The sequence below is a fragment of the Myxocyprinus asiaticus genome, chromosome 46, assembly GCF_019703515.2.
Source record: "Myxocyprinus asiaticus isolate MX2 ecotype Aquarium Trade chromosome 46, UBuf_Myxa_2, whole genome shotgun sequence".
Classification (NCBI taxonomy): domain Eukaryota; kingdom Metazoa; phylum Chordata; class Actinopteri; order Cypriniformes; family Catostomidae; genus Myxocyprinus; species Myxocyprinus asiaticus.
The window spans coordinates 15,424,415-15,448,580 of record NC_059389.1 but is presented as its reverse complement, the minus strand read 5'-3'; the positions used below and the strand labels follow the sequence as shown (position 1 = coordinate 15,448,580).

The 24,166-nt window shown below is 36.8% G+C and overlaps 1 protein-coding gene across 4 annotated transcripts in view; it reads right to left on the bottom strand.

Moving 5' to 3' along the window:
* gramd4b (GRAM domain containing 4b) overlaps positions 1–24,166 on the bottom strand; it is a 47,007-nt gene that overhangs the window by 21,174 nt on the left and 1,667 nt on the right. For all 4 annotated transcript variants that reach the window (XM_051690062.1, XM_051690063.1, XM_051690065.1 and 1 more), the window contains exons 2-4: positions 17,659–17,866; positions 13,472–13,592; positions 1,385–1,505 (exon numbers count right to left, since the gene is read on the bottom strand). In XM_051690062.1, coding sequence (XP_051546022.1) covers positions 1,385–1,505; positions 13,472–13,592; positions 17,659–17,866 — 450 coding nt within the window. The remainder of the gene's footprint in view (positions 1–1,384; positions 1,506–13,471; positions 13,593–17,658; positions 17,867–24,166) is intronic.

The window sequence follows — 24,166 nt, the reverse complement described above, 5'->3', positions numbered from 1 at the left end:
GCCATAGGTTGCCGACCCCTGGCCTACTGTATTCTATTCAAGATTTCAAGCTATTTACACTCACTGAGCACTTTATTAAGAACATGTGACGAGGAGGAGGGCCAGGCGGGGCCGGGCCGTGTGTCCGCATGGCTGGCCCCCAATCCGGTTAATCAGCCGAGGAGAGGGATAAGACCAAGCCGGATGTGGCAGTTCGGGAGAGAGGGAGCCACATGCAGCTGCGTGTGGGTGTTTGTGTCTTCTTGTCTTCGTCCAGTTCCCGCCTTCTCCTTGCCCATCTTAACCTTGTTACATTGGTGCCGAAACCCAGGAAGGAGGAGGGATGCACTGTTGTGGAGTCCTCGCCACTGCCGTCTGCCCGAAGGAGAAGCCGCAGTCATCTGCTAGGGGATGAACTAGTCGCTGCCAGCCGTCTGTCCCTACCTACTATCAAGCAAAACCACAGCCAAGGGAATGGGCTTGGCAGAATCAGCGGGGAAAGAAGACGCTGTTGAGCTTGACTCTAGTCTGGCACTGTGAAGAGACATGAGGGGCCACGCCTGTCTGAGGGTCGCTTTCCCATCGATCGGTCTCTGTCAACGCCTGTGCGGCAGTTCGGGTGAGAGAAAGCCACACGCAGCTGCCGTGTGTGTGTTTGTGTTTTGTGTCTTTTTGTTTAAGTTTTCATTAAAATATTACTTTGGAGCTTCGTCCGGTTCCCGCCTCCTCCTTGCCCATCTTAACCTTGTTACAGAACACTATGGTCCTAATGAAGTGCCCAACGTGGTCTTCTGCTGTTGTAGCCCATCTGCCTCAAGGTTCGAGGTGTTCTGCATTCTGAGATACTATTCTGCTCACTACAATTGTACAGAGCGGTTATTTGAGTTACCGTAGCCTTTCTGTCAGCTCTAACTAGTCTGGCAATTCTCCGTTGATCTCTCTCATCAACAAGGTGTTTCCATCTGCAGAACTGCCACTCACTGGATGTTTTTTGTTTTTGGCACCATTCTAAGTAAACCCTAGAGACTGTTGTGCATGAAAATCCCAGGAGATCAGCAGTTAAAGAAATACTCAAACCAGTTCGTCTGTCACCAACAATCATACCACGGTCGAATCACTGAGATCCAATTTTTCCCCATTCTGATGGTTGATGTGAATATTAACTGAAGCTCATAAACCGTATCTGCATGATTTTATGCATTGCACTGCTGCCACAAGATTGGCTGATTAGATAACTGCATGAATAAGTAGGTGTACAGGTGTACCTAAAAATGTGCTCAGTGAGTGTATATCTCTTTACTTACAGATGTATAGAAGTTGCAAATCTGGCAACAGTAATAACAAAGAGTTCATTTGTTATGCGAAATGATTATTCCTTGTAAGAGTGTCACCTCTCATACAGTACCTGGATCTGAGAATTTCATTCATTTTCTGCTCGAGATCAACTCTTTTCGACTTCTCTTTCTCAAGATCCTGCTTCAGTGTCTCAACATTCGTCTCCTCCCGAAGCTTCCGCAGCTCCTCCTCTGTAGGAGATAAACAGAGAAAAACAGTTAATTTACTAAAATTGCATGACTGAAGGACAAAGGAGATTGTTGATTTAAGGAAACAAGGAGGAAGTTAAACATCATTTAGCACTGGTGTGGTTTCAGTATAGACTTCAGCAGCTTCAGATTTCTTGGCCCCAGATATCAAATATGTAAAATATGTGATATAATACTTGTTTTCTTCAGCTAAATGTAACTAGATAAGCTAAGAGGAATAAGAATTTCAATGTACTCATTGCACATGACCATGTCCACATGTAAACTGTACACTTTTTTCATTTATTAAAGAAAAATGAGGAAAAGACAGTGGTAAAGCACTATCAACAAATGAATGGGAGAATCTATAAGCGTTTTTTTCACCATCGAGCCGAACGGTTCTGAGCATTTCCACTTGAGCACGGCTTGGTACGGTACGATTACAAACTGTTCCCCAGACAAATTTATCAGCACGTACTAAGGCCTGAGCTGGTGGAATGGCTTTTGTGATGTGGCGACGCTTAATTGGTCCATTTTAATCCTCACTTCGCAGCACCACAATGGAAAAAGAACTGTAACCATGTCAACAAGCCTGGATCGGTACAGAACGGCACATTTTTTGGGATTGTCCTACTATTAAAGGATATTGGCAAGACATTCAAAACGCATTAGAAAAGATCCTATAAGAACTCTTAGACTTTACATTTTAAGTTCTACATTTAGTCAATGCATGGAAGAGTCTGAATAAATATGTTTAAAAATGCACATTTCATCAAGCATTAACAATCTGCTTACAGCTCCAGGGAGATTGATTTATTACTACAACTGGACAAAATGGATTGAGTATGTACAGTACTGTAGCTCCAGTTCAACCAATTATATTTGTTGTGTAGACTGCTCATAATCTCACCCATCACTGGGATAACACTTAAATAAGCCATCTCACAGGACAAAAAGCTCATCAGAGGAACAATATATTGACTTTTCTCAATATAAGAGAACTTTATAACTCTTGATTCAGACAGATATGCACTTTAGCTACTAACAAACTGCTTCAAGAGACAGATCCCCTCTCTTGTTGACAGGAAAAAAAAGATGGCTACAGTTTTAACAAACATCTACACAGCATGTTTTCTTAAAAAATCACTTTGCTTTTCTACTCTCATACATCAATACAAAAGCAGCTTTTACTGTCTGCCCTGTACTATGTACAATACCTGCCTCAAGGTTACCTTGAACACGAGCCTATTCTCATTAATAATTCAGCAATTCCTGAGTCTCCCGCAGAGGTGCTATAGCCAAGATAGAGACCCCCTGCTGCTGGCTCAAGGGCAGGTGTGAAAGAAGACATCTGAATCCAGATGATCAATGAAGACCCCAGGTGCCATAACCCAAACATTGAGCTTGCCACCAGAAGGACTGGACAAGGTGTTTCACAATGATACTACCATAGAGTGAAATTAATATTTATAACCTAATCCAATCCATTGTCCAGTGATGTTATTCTATACTTTAAAACCAGGTTGGAATGTCAAGCATCTAGGAGGTTAAGGTATATTTACAGTACAATTGAGGAATAACAGTACGATTAATAAGATGATTCTAATAATGGTTTATCAAGGCTTTGTGGGATTCCACAAATTTCAATGGTTTAAAAATAATTCAATTAATGATATAGTCCAGTTCACCCCAAAAAAAAAAAAAAGAATTCTGTCATCATGTCGTTCCAAACCTATATGACATTCTTTCTTATGCGTAAAACAAAACGAGATGTTTTACTGAATATTGTGGTCAGTCTTTTCACTACAAAGGCAATGGACTGTGCCTAATTTTAAATCTTAAAAAACAACAAAGTCTCATAAATGTAGTACATGCAACTTGTGCATCATATTCCAAGTCTTCTAAAGGCATTAGATAGGTTTTGGCCAGAAGCAATCTGAAATTTAAGTCATTTTTTAAGTGAAAAACTTAACGTCTGTTGCGTGTTTATGAGTGCTATGGGAGAAGCTTGTTCAAAGTGGCATTCACAAAGTCAACATTTTAGCACTAAAAACAAAGAAAGTTTTTGCGTGAACAAACTTCTCTCAAGCATTGATGAACACGATGCAACAGATGTCATAATTTTCACTTTGACATTGATTTTCACATTAATTGGAAAGGAGCAGTTTGGAAATTCTGCATTAAATAACAACATGAGGGTGAGTAAATTATTAAAGACTTTTTGGTTGACTATTCCTTAAAATTAATATAAAACTACAGTATGATAAAACACAACATTTAAAGAAGTCCTAAACTTCTGTTACATGTAGTGCCTGGTGAATATTGAGGAGCTTTACATGAATAATCCTTGTGGGAACATATTAGCATTTAGTGAGATTTGCGAGATCTAGATTTGTGATTTTGCGTGAGATTTGTCCGCTCTGGTATGCAAACTCTACCTCAGTTTCTACACATGCTCAAATACAATTATGTGCTAGTAGATTATTCGTAAAATCCTAGTAGCAAGACATCTTTTTATAAAGTACAAATGAGGAACTGGACTCCAGTGTCACTCACTGTACACGTAAAGTTAACTAACTGCAAACCATTAACCCTTAAGTCAACAGGGAAATATAATAACATACTCAGTATATCTGTCCAACAAAACAGCATTAAAACATTAAGTAGTCAGTAGTCACAAGAACTACCTTTACACATCGTTTAAAGGTGAAGTGTAATTTTTGCACCAATAGTAGCAGCAAAAGGGAATTGCAAAAATAATAATTGGCAAGACATTCAAAACGCATTAGAATTCCCTGCCTTTTAAACTGGGATAGGAGAAAATATTAGTATTTTAACAAATTACACACTTCACAAAATGAAAATTATATTATCATTTACTCACCTTCATGTTGTACCAAACCCATACGACTTACTTTATTCCATGGACCACACTTTATTGTAAAGAAAATAGATGTAATTAAAGTGAACAGTGACTTTGGCAGCCAAACATCTCCTCTTCTGCTCAATGGACATAAAGTAATTTAGGTTTGGAACAACATTGTGAGGTGGTGAGAAAATGATGACAGGAAACTGTATGACCTTTGTTTAATATTTTATGAGAATCTTTAGAACACAGTAAACATGTGCAAGATTGTTCAAGTGGTTACTATGCAGAAATAACTTGAAATATATATGGTTTGATAAGGATGCTTGAGTTGTGTTTTGTCAGATAAGAACTTGGTCCATTGTCCTCGACTAAAAGCCCTGACTGTTGAAATCAAACCTCAGCTTGTTTAAAGAAACCTGCTGAACACAAGTCACCTTATTTTGGCAGTGCTCTCTGAGTGAATGAGATACAAACTTGGGCCTCAGTGCATGCTAACTAGCTAAACCAGAAAAAATGAGAAAGGAAAGATGGGCCATCTATTCTAAAGCAATTAAGCGTATAAGAGCCTTTCTGAGTGACCGACAGCCTCCCATTCACATCTTTCGCACAATCAGCCATGCTTGTCTTTGCCAAAAAGAACATGGACACAATGGTGAAGGCTACACGAAACAATGTTCCATGCTAACTCATCAAGCCATATAGCTGCTATTTGATGTACAGTAATGAATACAGTACAGATTTTTTCTTGGTGTATCTTTATATGTACAGCAATATTTTCTAATGGAAAGTTGAGCATTTGGTGCCGCTAGTTAGCATACTAGTTATACCCTTATAGAAAAAGTATGTGAACCCTTTGAAATTAGCTGGTTTTCTGCATTAATTGGTCATAAAATGTGATCTCATCTTCATCAGTTACAAGTGTAGAAAAACACAATGCGCGTAACAACACACAAACAATTAGAATCTTTCATGTCTTTACTGAACACATCCTATTAAACATTCTCAGTGCTGTGGAAAAATTAAGTGAACCCTTGGATTTTATAACTGGTCAATCCTCCTTTGGCAACATTAACCTCAACCAAGCATTTCCAGTAGCTGCAGATTAGACCTTAACAACATTCAGAAGGAATTTTAGACCATTCTTTCTTACAGAACTGCTTCAGCTCAGCCATATTCCAAGCATGTCTGGTGTAAACAGCCCTCCTGAGGTCATTCCACAGCATCTCTATTGGGTTAAGGTCTGGGCTCTGACTGGGCCACTCCAAAAGGTGGATTTTCTCATTTTGAAGCCATTCTGTAGTGGATTTACTTCAGTGTTTAAGGTCATTGTCCTGCTGCATCACCCAACCTCTACTGAGCTTCAGCTGGCACACAGCCACCCTGACATTATTCTGTAGGATATCTTGATAAACTTGGGAATTAATTTGTCCTAAATGACTGCAAGCGATCCAGGCCCCGAGGCAGCAAAGCAGCCACAAATCATGATGCTCCCTCCATTGTACTTCATTGTTGGGATGGTGTTTTCATGTTGGTATGCACTGCCCTTTTTATGCCATACATAGTGTTGCGTGTTCTTCCCAAAAAATTAATTAGTTTCATCAGTCCATAAAACATTTTCCCAGTGTGGAAAATGGAAACTTCAGGCGTGCAGCAATGTTTTTGTTGGAAAGCAGTGGCTTCTTTGTGGTATCCTGCCATGGACACTATGGCTGTAAAATGTTTTCCGTATAGTAAACTCATGAACAGAGATGTTAACCACTTCTTTAGCTGTCACTGAAGGGTTCTTTTTTACCTTATTGAGCATTCTGCGGTGTCCCCTTTGAGTCGTCTTGGCTGGACGGCCACTTCTAGGAAGAGTAGCCACAGTACTAAATCGTCTCCATTTATAGACAATTTGTCTAACTGTGGACAGATGAATATCTAAGCTCTTCAATATAAATTTGTAACTCTTTCCAGTTTTATGCAAAGCAACAATTCTTGACCGTAGGTCTTCTGAGATCTCTTTTTTTGCGATGCATGGTCCACGTCAACAGATGCTTTTTGTGAATAGCAAACTGAAAATATTTAAGTGCTTTTTATAAGTCAAAGTAGCTCTAACCCACTCCTCCAACCTCATTTGATTAACTGAATGGAAAGTTTGCCAACTCCTGACTCTAATTTGCCTTTGTTAACAACATTAGCCTAGGGGGTCACATACTTTTATAATACCTTAATAATTACCACATAAGTAATACATTGTAGAGTTTAGTCAAACAGGGTGAATTCATAATGCAATTCAGCCATTTCTTACTGATATTTATTGCTATATTTCTTGTTGTTATGTTCTGACTTTGTAAGTAGTCACTAAGGGCCATCACATCTCTATTGTAAAATCTCTAATGCAGCTTCCAAACAGGTCATCATATGACCCAATAACACTGGCATGAGGGAAAAGAGAAGTATGCAGTCCTGTCTTATGACTGCTTGCTACTGGCCCCTAGCAAATACAGTACCCACATCTCAAGACAAACTTCTGCTGTAGATATTATCACACAACTATTCTTTGCAAAGACTAAAGGTTGGGAGGACCAAAATCAAAAGGATTATGAATATGCCCTTAAAACCCACATTAATGCACAACTAATCTGAATATTAAATATAAAAATCCACCTCAATGGAAACCCCAGCCCTAAATGCTACCTATTTGTCCTGATGAAGACATTATTCATCAGATTTGGGATTTTTTCTAAGCACAGTGGCTTCTGTTGTGTAACATCCTATTAATAAGCCCAGTCTGCTTTTATGGGCAGCAATAGTTTGATGGTTCTGGTCTGACCTTTTGCTTCTCCGCAATACTGAAGTACTTCAGGTCAATGTGCACACACGCATACTAATACAAACACAAAGTCTAAAAATAGACCAGACACCCCCAGCCTCTTAATACACAACTAATGTACTGTTAAAGCCAGTATATGGAGTGAAAAGAGAAAATGTTATCATGTGGCAAACTATATATTATTATGCTGCAACAGGCTGAAAAAACATCAGGAGACAGATAAAAGACACATTACAGAAACGCTTACCAATGTTATTAATGTTAACGAAAACTAAAACAAAAACTAAATGGAAACATATTTTCAACGGATATAAAAACTAAAAACATTTTTGGAAAAACTGAAATGTTACTAAAATGTCATGACTCCTAAACGAAATAAAAAATAAATAAAATTAATTTTATTAAAAGTGAACAATGTTTAACATATTTAAACAATATTAATTAATGTAAAACGAACCAAAACTAAACTGAAATAACTAATTGAAAATAAAATCGAAAACTATAATAAACCTGAATTACCTACAGGATTTTGTATGTGTGTATTTACTGACCCCAGTGGAGGGCTAATCTCTGCCTCCGAGAGCCACACTAATAGAAAATTGGTATGGGTCACATAGATCAGCCATATACATGGTGGGTTTATCACTGTATGGACAGCTGAGGTTGTACGAGTGCTAACGAGAGTGATCTCACTCCACTGCTTAGGGTGATAAACCGACAGACAAGCTGACTGAACAGCCATTTAAGCCATGATATATTGCAGGTCTGAAGCCCAGAGAAGTCGACTCGCCTTTTCTTTCTGGAGAACAATTTTCATTGCAAAAGCTTTTTTAAACAGTAGGCAGCATAATAATGATGTATTATTCAATCTTTTGTTTCAGCCAAATAGAATGGCATTATTACATGTATCTTTCACAGAATAGGCAATCCAAGAATTCACTACAATTAGCTAAATATAAATCATCCAAGATGGCGGACGTGAAATGTCGATTATAACTATGTATGTATTATACTCAGTACTGAAAAATATCAATGAAAAATAACTATAATTAAAAATGGACTATTATAGCCAATATTTGTGTGTGCTATGAATTGTTTGTGCTTATAGAAGTATTGCATTCAACATAAACTTTATGCAAGTACGCAAACGCGTGCGCTTGATCAACCTGTTGCCAATGCACAGTCCCGTTGAACATGGTTAATGTGCATTTTTGTGTTACTGTGTGCATACTCAAACCTCAGTACTTAAGGGGGTGATAATTAAAATGTATTAATTCCTTACATTTTTATAGCGCTTTTCTAGGCACTCGAAGCACTTTTGCGGGGGAATGTCCTCAACCACCAGTGTGCAGCATCCATCTGGATGATGCGACGGCAGCCATAGTGTGCCAGAGTGATGTAGACAATTCATATATATAGGGGATTATTAGGAAGCCATTATGGATAGAGGCCAATGGGAAAATTTGGCCAGGACACTAGGGTTACACCCGTAATCTTTTACGAGGAGTGCCCTGGGATTTTTAATGACCACAGAGACCTAATTTTAATGACTCATCTGAAAGATGGTGACTTTTTACAGTATAGCATACCAATCAGAATCCTGGGGCATTTGGACCCACACAGACCGCAAGGTGAGCACCCCCTCTTTCAGCCACAACCATAGTTTTTCCCACGAGGTCTCCCATCCAAGTACTAGCAGTGCTCAACCCTGCTTAGCTTCAGTGGGTAACCAGGTGAGAGCTGCTGGGTGATATGCGGCTAGCTCAATAGTTACCTTCAAGATTTGCGCCATAAAACCAAAAATGTTATTATTCAAGTAAGTTGCTGTAAATATATTGACTTAAAAGTCATTGCTCCACCATTATAGTAGTTGACTTAAGAGAAAACTCACTGTAGAAGCAGACAGTTTATGCTAATGTCCACTACAGTGCCTCATGTCAATGCTGTAATTGCAACGCCTACTTGCGATGTGTTGTGAATTGCTGTCTTACTAGGGGTGGGTAAAAATATTGATTTTCTTATGCATTGCGATCTTTGTTTGAATGATCTCGATATCGATTCTTAAATCCCAAGATCGATCTTTTACTCTGTTGCAAACGCCCTACTACAATGAGAGGAAATCACGCGCATTAGAAACCAAACTTTGTGCTATGCAACTACAATTTATATTGGAAACATGTAAATGTTTAGATTTCACTCACTTCAAAATGTACAGATACAGACACAAATTATGAGTTTTTTTTTTTGCAAATTTGAACCTCCCAAAACTAAGTGAATCTAGGTATGATCTTGATCTTGATTTTCAGTTGCAGACATACTTAATGCTATTCAGGCCTTTCCATCAGGCAAAGCTGCAGGCCCTGATGGGTTTGGCTGTGAATTTTATAAAGCTTGTAATCAGAAGATAGCTCCCCTTATGCTGAGAATGGTGAAAGATTAATTTAAAAAGAAGAAACTCCCTGACTCCTTATATGAGGCAAATATTTGTGTTTTGTTGAAAAAAGGGAAAACAGAGACTGACCCAGCGAGTTACAGGCCTACAGCGCTCTTAAACAAAAAGGTATAATTAAAATATTGTCTTCCAGGCTAGCACAACATATTTCAACAGTTATCCATACTAATAAAACTGGGTTTATCCCAGGAAGATATTCATTCTCCATCTCCATGTCCATCTGCTTCTTAACATCCTTTATACGGATCGATGGTTAGCTGACAAGTCTGCAGCCATTATCTCAGATGCCCAAAAGTGATCTGACCAGATAGAATGGCCATACATGTTTGAAGCATTAAAACAGTTTGGATTTGGAGATGGCTTTATTGAATGGGTCAAAATAATTTACTTGTGTCCAGCATCGTCCATATCGACTAATGGTGACAGATCTAGTGCCTTTGATTTACATCGTGGTGTGTGACAAGGCAACCATTTATCTCCCCTTCTATTTGGCATTGCACTAGAGCCATTGGCAATAGGGATCAGAGCCCACCCTCATATTCATGGCATTTCATTAGGCAGCACTGAAAGTCTTGTAAATTTATATGCAGATGATATGTTATTATGTGTCACTGATCCTGTTGTTACTGTCCCTAAATAATTGGATTACATTGACTCATTTAGTAGACTTTCAGGATACACAGTTATTTGGAGTAAAAGTGAATTTATACCCCTTACAAAAAATCTGAGCACCAGCTTTTTGAACAGCATACTATTCAAATTGGTTGAGGATCACTTCATATATCTTGGCCTTAAAATCCTCCAAAAAAAGAAAAATCTGTTTAAATAAAAGGTTTTTTTTTGTTGTTTTTTTTGGGAAATGATTGATAAACTCAAATTAAACACTGAAAGCTCGAGACTACTACCTTTGTCACTGTTTGGTCATTTGAACGCAATAAAGATGGTTACTCTTCCAAGGTTCTAGTATACCTTCCAAAACATTCCTATTCATTTACCTGCAGCCTTTTGTTAAGCAACTTGATTAAACTATTCTTGCATTTGTTTGGAATTATAAGACACCCGTATAGCAAAAGCCCATCTACAGAAACTCAGATTAACCCAATTATTATTGGGCAGGAAATGGAAGGGCTCTCACTTTTTGGCAGTGGGTCATTCTGGATGAAATGCTGTCTGATCCTTTCCCTCTGTGGGTTAGAGCAGAAGCCATGTCAATACCAAAATCCCTCCCAGCTTTACTCTTCTCAGAAGGGAAACCTGCTAAATAGTTAGTAAGCGGTAATTATGTTCTGAGAAATTCTCTGAAGATTTTGAATCAGATGAAAAGTTTTTACAGACTGCCAAAAGTCTCAATTAATGCACCAACATCACACACTCACTCTTTTGTGCTTTCTCAGATTGATGGAGTGTTTTCTGCATGGAGGGGAATGGAGCTGTGCTGTATAGGTGATCTTTATATAGAAGATCAATTTGCATCTTTTATGCAACTAAGTTCAGTATTCCCATTTTTTTCTGGAATTTGCAAATGAGAAATTATGTAAAAGAACACATTCCGCAGTTTATAAATAAACCTGAGAATCATGTGATCTATGACCTTTTCTCTTCTAATCCGGAAACTAGGCACCTGGTGTCTCGCTTTGTTTGTGCTTTTACAACTTCTGTGAATACTAGTCACCTTAAAGCAGCCTGGTCCAACGAGCTGAATGATGTGGTGTCTGACGAAGTTTGGGAAGAGGGCTTGTCCAGAATAAAAAGTTGTTCAATAAATTCTAGATATAAATTAATGCATTTTAAAGTTATGCATTGGCTTCATTATTCGAAAACTAAATTGATTAAAATATTTACCTCAGTATTGTCACATTGTGACAAGTGAAAGGTAACAGAGCGAACACTAGCGCATTTATTTTGGTTCTGTCCTATCCTGCAGAAATTTTGGTCAAACATTTTTTTAATTGTCTTCAAAAGCATCTTGAGTAGACATCTAACCTGATCAAAATTTGGTGATTTTTGGACACTCTGACCTGGCAGGCATTCTTCCCCACAATCAGCAGGCTTTAATGGTGGGCAAGATTGTTGCCAAAAAGTTAATACTCCTCAACTGGAAATCTCTACAAGCTCCATATTTTAAGAGATGCTCTATATTATTCAGATGGAAAAGTTGCATTTTAATGAGTCTGGCTCACAAAAACTCTTTGAAGCCACATGGAGGCCTTTCTTGGATTATTTGGAAGAACCTTAATGTTTGTACTTTTTAAACCTTTTTCTTTTCCATTTTCCTCCATGGTGCAGAACAAGCCTACTGTGAATGTTGTATTTTGAATCTCGTGTATTTTAATAATTTCTTTCTTTGTACTGGTACACAGGGCAGTCCTGCTGTTATTGCTTGTTTTTTTGTTTTTCTGTTTTGTTCTTGTGTTCATTTTTTTTTTTTTTTTTTTTTTTTACTTTTGTTGTGAAAATCTTGAACATTTTTAAATAACATACAGTATATAAAAAAAAAAAAAATAAATAAAAAAAAAGTTTGAGTCTCTCTCATTAACATGCGCTCATTTACAGAGGCTCTTTACAGAACTGCCAGTTTTCCTTAAAGAGACAGTACCATGTTTTAACACATGTTCAACAAATCAATGTAAATACCTGTAAATACTACAAATTATTAATTAAACAATAAAAATGTAACAAAAAATACATGCAATATATTATCATATTTATTGATTGAATAGATGGATTTGTTCATTTTTAAAAAGCTAAATGTGACAAAAATTATGAAAAACTAATCAAATATAAATGGTAAAATTAATATTTTCATAATGTATCTAGTTAGAAGGTCCCCTGTATTATTAACAGCATTAGCTGGGAGAGCATTTCTTTTATTTGCAAGCAAAAGGGACATTATAACTTAAATATACCCATATGAATCGGAATCGGATAGAGAGAGGGAAATATGTATCAATTCCCAGCCCTACGTCTCTAACATTTTGGAACGCAACAACACACGAAATCAAGCTTGACACTGTGTCCTAACTAGATGCGAAGTGATGCGATAAAAAGTATCTTTTACATGTTTTTTTCAAAAACAGCTGGATTGTGCGCAACATAGAACTGAAAAGTGGTCTGAAGATGTCTTTTTCAAAATTTGTAAGGGTGTCTTAAAAACATGGTACTAAAGACATCAGTTTGTACCAACAATGAAAAAGTTTGAAAAGTGCGAGTTCGAATCCAGGGTGTGCTGAGTGACTCCAGCCAGGTCTCTTAAGCAACCAAATTGGCACGGTTGCTCGGGAGGGTAGAGTCACATGGGGTAACCTCCTCATGGTCGCAATTAGTGGTTCTCACTTTTAATGGGGCACGTGGTGGATCGTGAATTGTGCGTGGATCGCGTAGCATGATACTCCACATGCTGGGAGTCTCCGCGGTGTCATGCACAACGAAACACATGATAAGATGCACGGATTGACTGTCTCAGAATCGGAGGCACCCGGATTGAGGTGAGTAACTGCGCCACCAGGAGGACCTACTAAGTAGTGGGAACTGCACATTCCAAATTGGGAGAAAAAAAAGAATGCAAGAGCGTATCCTGTGTGAACAGTAGCTTCAAAATCATTAGGCAGCTCAACACTGTCCTATTAAACACCTCAAAAATGATAATGGTGCCATAATTGTGCATAAAATCCCAAAGAAAAGAAATAACTCGGACAACAACAATAGCTGGATAATTAAAAACCGCAACAGAACCACAAAATCAGCAAGAAGATATTCATCAAGAGAGTTCTAAAAATTATTCAGAACAACATAATAAAGAATGTAAATCAGGGAATTGTTTAATGGTTACTTACGAAGGAAGTGCTTTTCCAGTAAGGCTATCTCCAGATGACCTTTGACCTCATTGAGTCTGTCTGTTTCACACTTCTGGTAGTCCTGGATGGCAGAAGACATGGTCAGAGTCCCTGAACCAGCCTGGGTAAAATCAGAAAGAGCAATTGTATGAAAAAGCTTAATTTTCTACCTCATGAACAGAGACAACCGCTGAAACTGCAGAACATGAATAAAGACCGCAATGACAGCTAACATCTAAACAATTAGAATGCTGTTGAAGTTCATTTAACTATATCAAAATGATAGTCTAATGGATACTGTCCTCAATACAATCCAACAATCTACAGAATATGGTTACCACATTACAGTCTATGTAGTCTGACAAATGAATGTCCATTAATATGTGCTGTTCCATAGACGTTACAAATTCGTGACTGCTAGACATTACAGCATTGCCTTCTCGGAAGTCCAGGTTGAAAAGGATTCTACAAAAAAAAAAAAAAAAAGGCTCTAGTCACCAATCAAACGACTGTGTGGCTTTTGTAACCATGGCGACCAGCTCATAAGCTTGCACAGACGCAGCAGATCTCCTTATCAAATTATAACAGGTAAATTAAATTTCTTTGAAAACATGCTTAGACAAGGCTGCCACTGATAAAAGCACTTTTAGAACATTATTTTGACTAAACATGGTTTCTGATCATTTCTTCCCTTTTAAAAGGGATAGTTAACCAAAAATAGAAAATTCATCAAAATTATTGATGCACCCTCACGTTGTTCCAAACCCATTTAATTCCCTTTTTTCCCGAGGAACACAAAAGCAAATATGTTTCCAAGAATATTCTGGATGCTTTTACAAGCTCCAAAATAATAATAAAAAGGCACCAAAAAAGTATCTTAAAAGTAGTTCATATGACTTCATGCACTATATTCCATGTCTTCTGAAGCCATTCGATAGCTTTGTATGAGGAACTGAAATTTAAGTCCTTATTCAAGAATTTAAGATAATCTTCTCTTGAAATCAATTACAAAAGTCTTATGGACTACAAAAATGGTGCGTAGATAGGGCCCTATGATTTCCACTTTGTGGGATGAAATGAATGTATAAATGCACAATAAATCAAATAAAAATCATGATATGTCCTAGTGTGATGATTAAACCACAAAAGACTGTGATTTAATTAAAGAAACATGGTCTGCATGAGCTACAAATGTAAGTGAATGTGAGAAGCCGACCGCTCATACACTAACCGGATCATTAACATCACGTGCACACTGTGTGTGTATAAATGACAAAGAGCAGAGCACTTTATTCACTGTGAAGCGCATAGCACATGCAGACTATATATTACTATAATTAAATCATAGCCTTTTGCTGTTTAATAAGCACATTAACCTATATAGCGAGCTGTTTTTTTGGAGGCGAGAAGTGAAGCTGTCAAAACATACGGTTCTCCCCCAAAATGCCAAAATAAAAGCTCCATTTAACTAGACGCAAGAAACTGAATAAAATGCGACAGAAATATATTACTTCTGTCTAGTAAAATTTTATATTCACTGTAGTAATAGTAATAATGATAATAATAATACATCAATAATAATTACATTATATTTAGGTAATATCTCAAGCAAGTTTTATCACTGCTTTCATTAATACTGTGATGCTCTACTGTGCAGCACTGTATTTGACCAAAAATAAATTATATTATATATATTATACTGCTGCATTGTGTCTTGTTGTTCCAGTGTATCGTTTATTCATTATTATAGGATGTTATAAAATAATCTGTTACAAAACGTACAAAAGATTGCGTAATCAAAATATAATGCATCATATTTTGTCATTATGTGAAGATTCACTGCCCAACTCAGTGAAAGAATGTGCACAACGTGCGTCTGTCTGTTCTCCCTTCAGGTTACCGTAGTAATCTTAGCAAACGCACCAGTTTTTTAGTGGCTGTCTGAACCGTCTATATTCAAATAGCGGTTGGCTTAACAGAAGACGCCATAACCATCGCGTTTTTATTATGCGTGTTAAGTTGAAGTTCAGTTCTGAAGACGCTGTATTCTGTTTCATTTAGCTGCACTTTGTCTAGCTGTTTGAAACACTTGCCTGCTGTATATGTGCTTCTTAAGCATGTTGAGTCCACTGCCACATGCCTGATGTGTGTGTGTGTGTGTGTGTGTGTGTGTGTGTGTGTGTGTGTGTGTGTGTGTGTGTGTTCGCTCACTCCTGTGGGGAAAGCCATGATGCTCCATATTGTTGTTCCTGTGATAATTTATGAAGTGTTCCATTCAACTCGGAGAGTCGGAATTTCCACCTTTCTGCTGGGGAAAGTGCAATGGAATGAAACTTTATGTCGGACTTCTAACTTAGAAACTTGTGCGGAAATCTTCAACTCCCATTTCGTCGAGATGCAGATGTGTGTTACATCACGGAAACATTTTGGCACCCAGGGCAAGGAGGTCTACAGTCAGTGACAAGCATTCACTTTTATTAAAAAATATCCATTAACAAGTCAAAGTTCTTATATGAAATGATAATAAAATGTGTTTAGCAAATGTTTTGCAGAGACAGGTGTTCAAAACACGGTTAATTACACACTCTTTTGATTATCATAATGCTAGCATTGCAGCGTCGTATATCAGTTTCGTTGCTATGAGACATCTTTGACAATCAATGTACCCCTCAAAATCACAACGTAATCAATCTCAAAATTTAAAATAAGTTCCCTCTTTGACACGTTTGTGCTTAGTTGTCAGGTAATTGTCACTGAATTTCGAATTAAGTGAAAAGTCACATCATGCATGATCAACATCGATCATCGTTTTCATGATCAAACATTGCTGCCATGTCCGAGTACCCGATCCCATCCGTACTTCATTTAATAATAAATAATTCAATGGTATATTGAAAAGTAACTTCTGTTTTCATTTGATTAAAATTCTATGAATTGATTTGATTAGAGTTTTTTTAATGATAAAATGTCATTAAACTTTAAAACATGGAATTCAGAAAATTATTTTTAAATGGATAAACCATTTTACTTTCATTATGTGGAAAACCTCAGCCAGGATATTCTTCACCTTTTATGTTTCATGGAAGAAAGCCATATGGGGAACGACATGAGGGTGAGTAAATAGTTTTTTGGGTGAACTATTCCTTTAACATTCATCTAAACATTATACAAAGGTCAATGCAGAACACAGTGCCCTCCAGGAATGAACAGTGACAGAAAAAGCCACTGCAGCTTTACAAAAAAAGAAGTCTTTGAAGATTTTTTTTAGATAGCTATAGCTTTCCCCCTAGAAATAGTTTACAACAGAGGGCCATTTCAGCTACAACAACAGGAAGAGGTCATTACAGAAAGAATATTTTTCACAATCTTCATAAAACTCATTAAAGGAATATTCCAAGGAAGTACATTTCTACCCGTTCCTCAACTTGTGTTGACACGTCCGCATTTATTGGTTGCATATACAGTATACAATTGATAAATATACAATTGTTGTGATGGCATTTATGTCACACTGTGTCCTAATCAGGCATGATGCGACAAGTTTTCAGCGACAAGGAATTTGCCTGTCCTCAATGAAAGTGAAACTGCTGCATGATGCAGCACAATCACAGCTAATCATAAGCTATTTGATGTTTAATATACAGTTATGTGAAGCAGGATTTTGAATCAATAAGATTTCTCTGTAGGTGGTACTACCCAGAACAACGCCAAAGAAATAGTTACCAAGCAATGGACAAAATGTCCTGTCACTCATACTGGCAAAAACTCAAGATTTACATGGAAGACATAACTTTTATTATTGGTTAAATGCGGTGTCAAACATTTTTTTTTATATTTTATTTTATTTATTTTTTATAAATGGAGTACCTGAATTCCACTTAACTTGTGTTTAACCTGGAATAATCCTTCAAGAAATCTGAATTGGCAATCATACAGCTTCACAATTGAGTTGAAGATAACCAAAGTAATATATCATTAATGGTTTTCTAAAACTGGTGTTAAGTAGAAAGAGAGGACCATTTCAAAATGGCCCTTCCATGATCATATTAGCATTTTAGACATGAACTACAAAGAAAACACAGCACTAAAGCACAACTTAAAAAAAAAAATAAATAAATAAAAAAAAGCTCTTTCTGACATATTTTCTTTCCAAACGATTTTCTCAGAGATGAAGGAACACCACTTACAGGGTCTCTCAGCTCCTCTGTGTCTTTGATGGAGCTCCGCTGTTTTACCGGGACGTCATCATTACATTCGCTGTCAGATGCGTTGGGGGACTCGGCAAGGTCCAGGAACTCATCTCGCTTGGGTCCTCTGAACCTTATCTTATCCAATCGCTTTAACATGTTCAACACAGTGATCTGTGTCTTTATCTTAACATGGCGGGTGGCAACCCTGTGGGAACAAAAGATGCTACTAAATCATCGTGTTGACATTAAACTGTGCAGTGATGAAGTAGTATTCCAACTGCATAATATGTCTTGGTAAACATCAACAAGCCAAGCACTGACTGTAAGAAAACCTTTGTTAAGGCCACAGCTTCTGTTATCTGGATCTGCACAATGCAAATGCTCGCAACCGAGTTCTGTTTTTTAAAACATCTTTTCATATCTTGGTTACGCATGCTGAATATGGAGAGTACCATGATTAGTCATGATTATGAAATGTGAGATAAGAAATGTATTATTTCTTAAAAGCAAATATTTGTAAACAAATATTGCACAGGGTAAAATGATATGAATAGTACTATTTAAACTAATGAAATATTTTAATATAAACAAAATTGTGTCCACTTTCCATACTGTTGTTTTTTGGAAACAAGCCAACTTGAATATTATAGTAAAGAGATTTAATGCGTTAATGCAAGCGATTAATCTAAAAAAGTTTAACGTGTAAATTCTTCCTAATCGCGTTTAACGCATTTACCATTAAAATACCATAATCCAGACAACACTGGTTGGAAGGATGGAACCTTTGTAATGTGTGCACCCAGAGTCATTATACTGACGCACACTTACACACACACACACAACAGCGCTTCCATGTCAGTGATAAAATGATGGAGAAAGGAGCTCTTAATGCTATTTGATATACAGAACAGCACAGATGGGACTTGTGATAGAAATCAAGTATTTTCAGCCTATGTAAACCACATTTTAATTACCATAGAAGCACGTCAAGTCTTAACTAATCATCAAAATGAAGAATGAGATGTTTTTGTCTGTAGGTGCTTTTCATGTGGAGTTCAAAGCGGCGCTTAATGCTGGCGTTGAAGCTCTGACACTATTCATGAAAGCAGCTTCACGATTGCTGTAGGAAAGCAGATAGCCACAATCTACTGGCAGATTAATATTGTGGAGGGTGAGATTGAGAGATTTAATGCCCATTGCAATGAAAATGCAACCTATGGTAGACTAGTTCTTTCAGTTAGTCAAGCTCCCACTTAGACTTTCTAGAAACATTTAATGTTACTTGAATTATTGCTATTTTAGTGCATTTCTATCTTTATACTGTGGAAGACTTTGTTTGGAAAATGTTATTAAAGCATTATATTGTTACGTATTGTCTTTACTTAAATGGAAAATAAAATGCATTTTGACAGGAAAATATGTATATATAATGTCAAATTTTAGCACTTTCAAAATCTGAAATTAATCACGATTAACTACAAAAAATTATGTTAAAAAAAAATTTTAATCGACTGACAGCACTAAAAGAAATAGACTGTTATTATAAGAATTTTGAATATTAGAATATTATCATGCAATAGTAATATGTTTGTGTTAAATTCCTAACGTCCATGCAACACTGCAAGATGGTCCGTTGGAGTTATGATTTGCATGCAGGAAGACAAAAAATGTTTATGTGTTGTTGATATTTTTAATAGGCTCATTTTTTTTATCTCCTCATTTCAAACCTAAAGAATTCTCTACTTCTGTGCCAATGTGTGTTAATATTGCAAGGAAACCTGTAGTGGCCAAAAACATTCACGTAGAATTACGGGGTAATAAAGCCGAACCCAGGGTTTGAACACACAATCTTGGTTATTAGTGAATCGCACATCTTCTGAGATGGCGTCTAACTTAAAAATGCCCTTATTTTGATTGCAAAACGTGATTGGAATTTAAAGTGTATAATAACTGCGGTTATTTCGATCAGAACAAATAACAGCAATCAGGCGATTATGTAATTTTTGCAACAGGAATAATACATCCATTTACACCCATAAAGAATACAAAAACATACTTCTTGTGATATACTGTCACTGTGCAAGTGAAATCTATTGACAGAGTAAGACAAGGCCAACCATTCTGAGCAAAAGGAGTTTGATTAGGAATAATGTGCAACTTACAAGCACACGCTTGCACAATTTAGGGTACGTTTACATGACAACGATGTACTAAAAACGGAAAAGTTTTTCCTTTGCGTCTTTGAAAAGTTTTGTGTACAGACGACAACGTTGTCAAAACAATCCTGTTCACACGGATCCGCGAAAACGACTAAAAACGCTGTATTATGCATGCCAGGCCAGTAGTTGGCGATGTCACTTTGTAAAGAAACACTACGCGCCTGCGCACATAAGCATTCTTCCACAGAGCGGTGAATGAAGGTGGCAAAAGCATCTAGCAATTATGTCTGGACGGACGATGAAGTTGCTTTATTACTACAATTACTTTGCTGGAGAATCGTCAATAAACTCAAAATCTTAAGCAGCACAAACACAGTCTTGTAGTCCGCCATTGTAGTTTTGAATGTCTTGCGCGTGTTTTGAAGTACTCGCACGCATACCTATAGACTGAACACGTAATACGCCTGCGCATGACGTCATCGTTTTCACAAATTCGCGTTTTTGTATGTTTACACGGAGACAATAACGGCATCGTTTTCAAAAACTTGCACTTTGAAACCCGTTTTCAAAAGTTTGCGTTTTCAGGCCCCAAAACGCCATTGTCGTGTAAACGAACATCCAAAACGCATAAAAAGTTTTCCCTTTTTAGTTGAAAACGTTGTTGTGTATACGGCCCCTAGTCTATCTGAACTGGGTACTGAGGTCTTTGAACTGTAGTGGCATTGCTGAGCTGCTGGAACACACTGTGAGAACTTGCTACAATCGCAGAGAGATCAGCTAATGTCAGAATAGTGTGAGAACGGTCCAGCACTCTGCTCTGTACAGTATGTGGGTCAGGGGAAGAGACCCCCAAACTTAATTGCAAAAACATTTTCCACTGTTGATTTTTTATTTTTATTTATTTATTATTTTGTGGTGGTAGTGGTGCTGTAATAAGTGTGCTCAAACTGTTACACAATTTGTCATGTGAACATGCCAGTCATAAAATATTGTGCTCTTTCTCGGGATAGCACTTCTGCATATGTGGAGACTAAAACACTTACACAGCTTTGCAACATGTGACTGGATTATATGTTTGAAAAACCTTCAAAACCTCTCTAGAAACCAAAGACTCACAGTGGGGTACAAAGAATGGTTGTTGGTGTTCCAAACTCTGCATTCCCTGCAGTTAGTTGACCTTACAGCAAACAAAGCAGGCCTGGGAACAAAACAAATGTATGTGTGCCTAGACACTCAAAACCTCCAACAGAGTTCTCATTTCACCTCCTGAGCACACACAACATGCTGTACATGATAATGACAGAACTGAGGTTTTAGCGCCAAACCTTCTTGCTCGTAAAAGACCTGAACTTGGCATCCTGTGAACTGGAAAGGGACTTGACAGTAAGCAGGCGTTTTATGGAGTTAGTTGGCAGGCTTTTTCACAAGGCAATGAAAAGGTCTCGAACAGATGGTATTTAACACTCTTGTCCAGATTTGTCAGATTTACGATGTTTAATAACCATCACAATGATGTTTTATAGAACATGATTTGAGTGTGTTAAACATGAAATCTAATCATGTCATCTTGCTATATACACTTTCAAAAAAAAAATTATTTTTTTTGCTTGTGCAAAGTGACAGTAAATCAGGCCTATAGTAAAATTAAACATCCACTATGTTTCATAGTGTAAGAAAATGTGCGTGTCTTCAGTTCCAGCACATTTCAATAGAGTAGGGGCCATGACAGTACAATTAGAGGTCAACAAATAGTGGATTTTGCTGATACAATAAGTAAAATGGTAAAAAGGCTGTTAACCAATTAATCAGCCAATAGATTTTAAAATTTATTTATTGAAATGTTAAAACATTTTCTTAAATATTCACCAAATTAAGCTTTTTATAGCCTATATATTCATCAGATTAAGGGTTTTGGCCACAGAGAAATATGGATAAAAAAGTTTTTTTTTTAAATATCGGTGTTGATTTTTTCCGATAACCGATTGTTCCAAAAAGCAACTATTATCACCAATTAATTGGTAAAAGCAATATATCAGTCGACCTCTAAATACATTTTGACCCTTTGCTTCACTTTCGCTTGTGGGGAAAAGCCCACCCCAGCACAGCCCAGATCCGGCCCTGGGACCAAGGATCACCACTGACAGCCAAATATAGACCATTAATAATTAATACACTATCTCTAAGAGCCAAATGTTTTTGAAAGAAACTGCACATATTGGTACATTTTTGATAACATAATTGCATGTTGGGAAAAAAATCAGCATACTTGCCACAAGTGGTTAAGCAAGTTTGATTTGTTTAGGGTGGGGCATAACTTCCCTTCTACTCACTAGTCTACCTAACAATGAATCATATTTACCTTACAGGTGATCGAGACAGTTTCTGTGTGGAGTTCTCTCAGCAATTAGCATCCAAAAGTTCAAAGTTTAGGCATGGAAAAAATTCCTAAGAGCTATGGTTTTTAACAGCAAAGCTAACACACCTGGTAGCTACATTTTGTAGTCTTTAAAACTTTTATTCTCAACAAACAGCATTTGTGACAATGTTGATAATTTTGACTCGTCCCATGATAATAAAATAAAAAAACAACTGTGGTTACATTAAGGCACTTACAATTGAAGTAAATGGGGCAAGTCCATAAACAATAAAATACACAATATTTCAAGTATATCCATTTGGAGACTGTAAATTGCCCATGGGTGTGAGTGAAAGTGTGAATGTGTATACAGAAAGGTTAGTTCCCAGACTAGCTAAAAAGTATATTTGACAAAATATTTTATAAGTATTATATGAAAATAGTATATGAGAATATATTGATGTATTTTGAGTTAATATGAGCTAGTAATCTACTTCCCTGACGGAAAAGGCGGTTAGAAAAATAAATGTAGACTACAATACTAGTTCATAATAAAACCATAACAATACATTAAACGAGTCGCCACATACTATTGCCATTCCACCAGCACGGTTGAGAACGGTTGAGTATGGTTAGCTAACTGTGCCGAGAATTCTGGGCCGAGAACGGTTTATAATCGTGCCGTGATGAACCATGCTCAAGTGGAAATGATGAACACTTTTCCCATGGTGGAAAAGCGGCTGTGTATTTAAATGTTTATGCATGGCCCCATTTGCTTCCATTGTAGGTGCCTTACCGTAGATTCTAAATTGTATTATTATTTTTTTGTAATAAACATTATGCCACAAATGCTGTTGATTGAGCTTAACTTGTATTGAACCCAGAATATTCCTTAACCCTTGTGCATCAATAAAAAAAAGTTACTCAGAGGTCCTTACAGAAAAATTAATTATTTTCAATACACAAAATGCTAAGGGGATTTTATTTATTATTATATATTTTTTGGGATTATCACAGTCTGGGATGTGTCTATGATTAGCAACAACACTGATTTTGATGCTTTATTATTTTTTGTGCAGTGTCAGATTTAAAAATTAAATAAATAAAAAACACACTCAGGACCTTAGAGGACAAAAATGTCCGCATCAAAAAACTGCCATAAAATATATATTAACATTATTTTCCAATTTTACTGACTTAGATTTTTTAACCAACATCAGTCCTGATCATAACTACCAAATATTCATTCATTTTCAGGATTTTAACCCTTTAAATGCCAGTTTGTTTACATAATGCCACTGTTGTTTTTTTAAAAACACACACAAATTTCATAAAATGTTTCAAAAATGCATACCAACACACCCACACAATTTTAGCTGCAACATTTATTCAGTTGGCCTGCAGTGCTCTATAATACAGCAAACAGAAAATAGGAAAAAAGCATGTATTTGCTCCATAGGCTAAACATGAGAAAAATGGCACCATTTGGTTAAAAAAAAAAAAAAAAAAAATCTAGGGCTCCGGAACGAAAGCATAATATTATAGAATTCATGATTTTATGCTTCAATGGCACTGGGATCAAATATTGCTGTTTTAATAGGTTTCAATAGGGACATTTTTGTCCTGAAGTTCCTGAGTGTAACTATTTTGTGTACATAGTGTATTATAGATTTATTATAGGAACTGAGGTTGAAATATCAAAATTCCCCAAAAATACACACCTTTGGCAAACATTTATGCCATTGGCATTAACACAGCCAAAATGATTGAAAAAAAAAATAAAATGAAAAAGACAAAAATGCTCCGAAGGTCACACAAGGGTTCAATTCACTAAATTATAATTGAATAGTTTAGAGATATGTTATTTTCTACAATTGTGGCAGAATAAGAATGTCTGTCCTCTTACAACATTTGATCTTTTGTCTCACAGAAAATGACATTTTGCCTGAATATTAGTGAATAACATATAATCATGAATTTTTCTACCCAA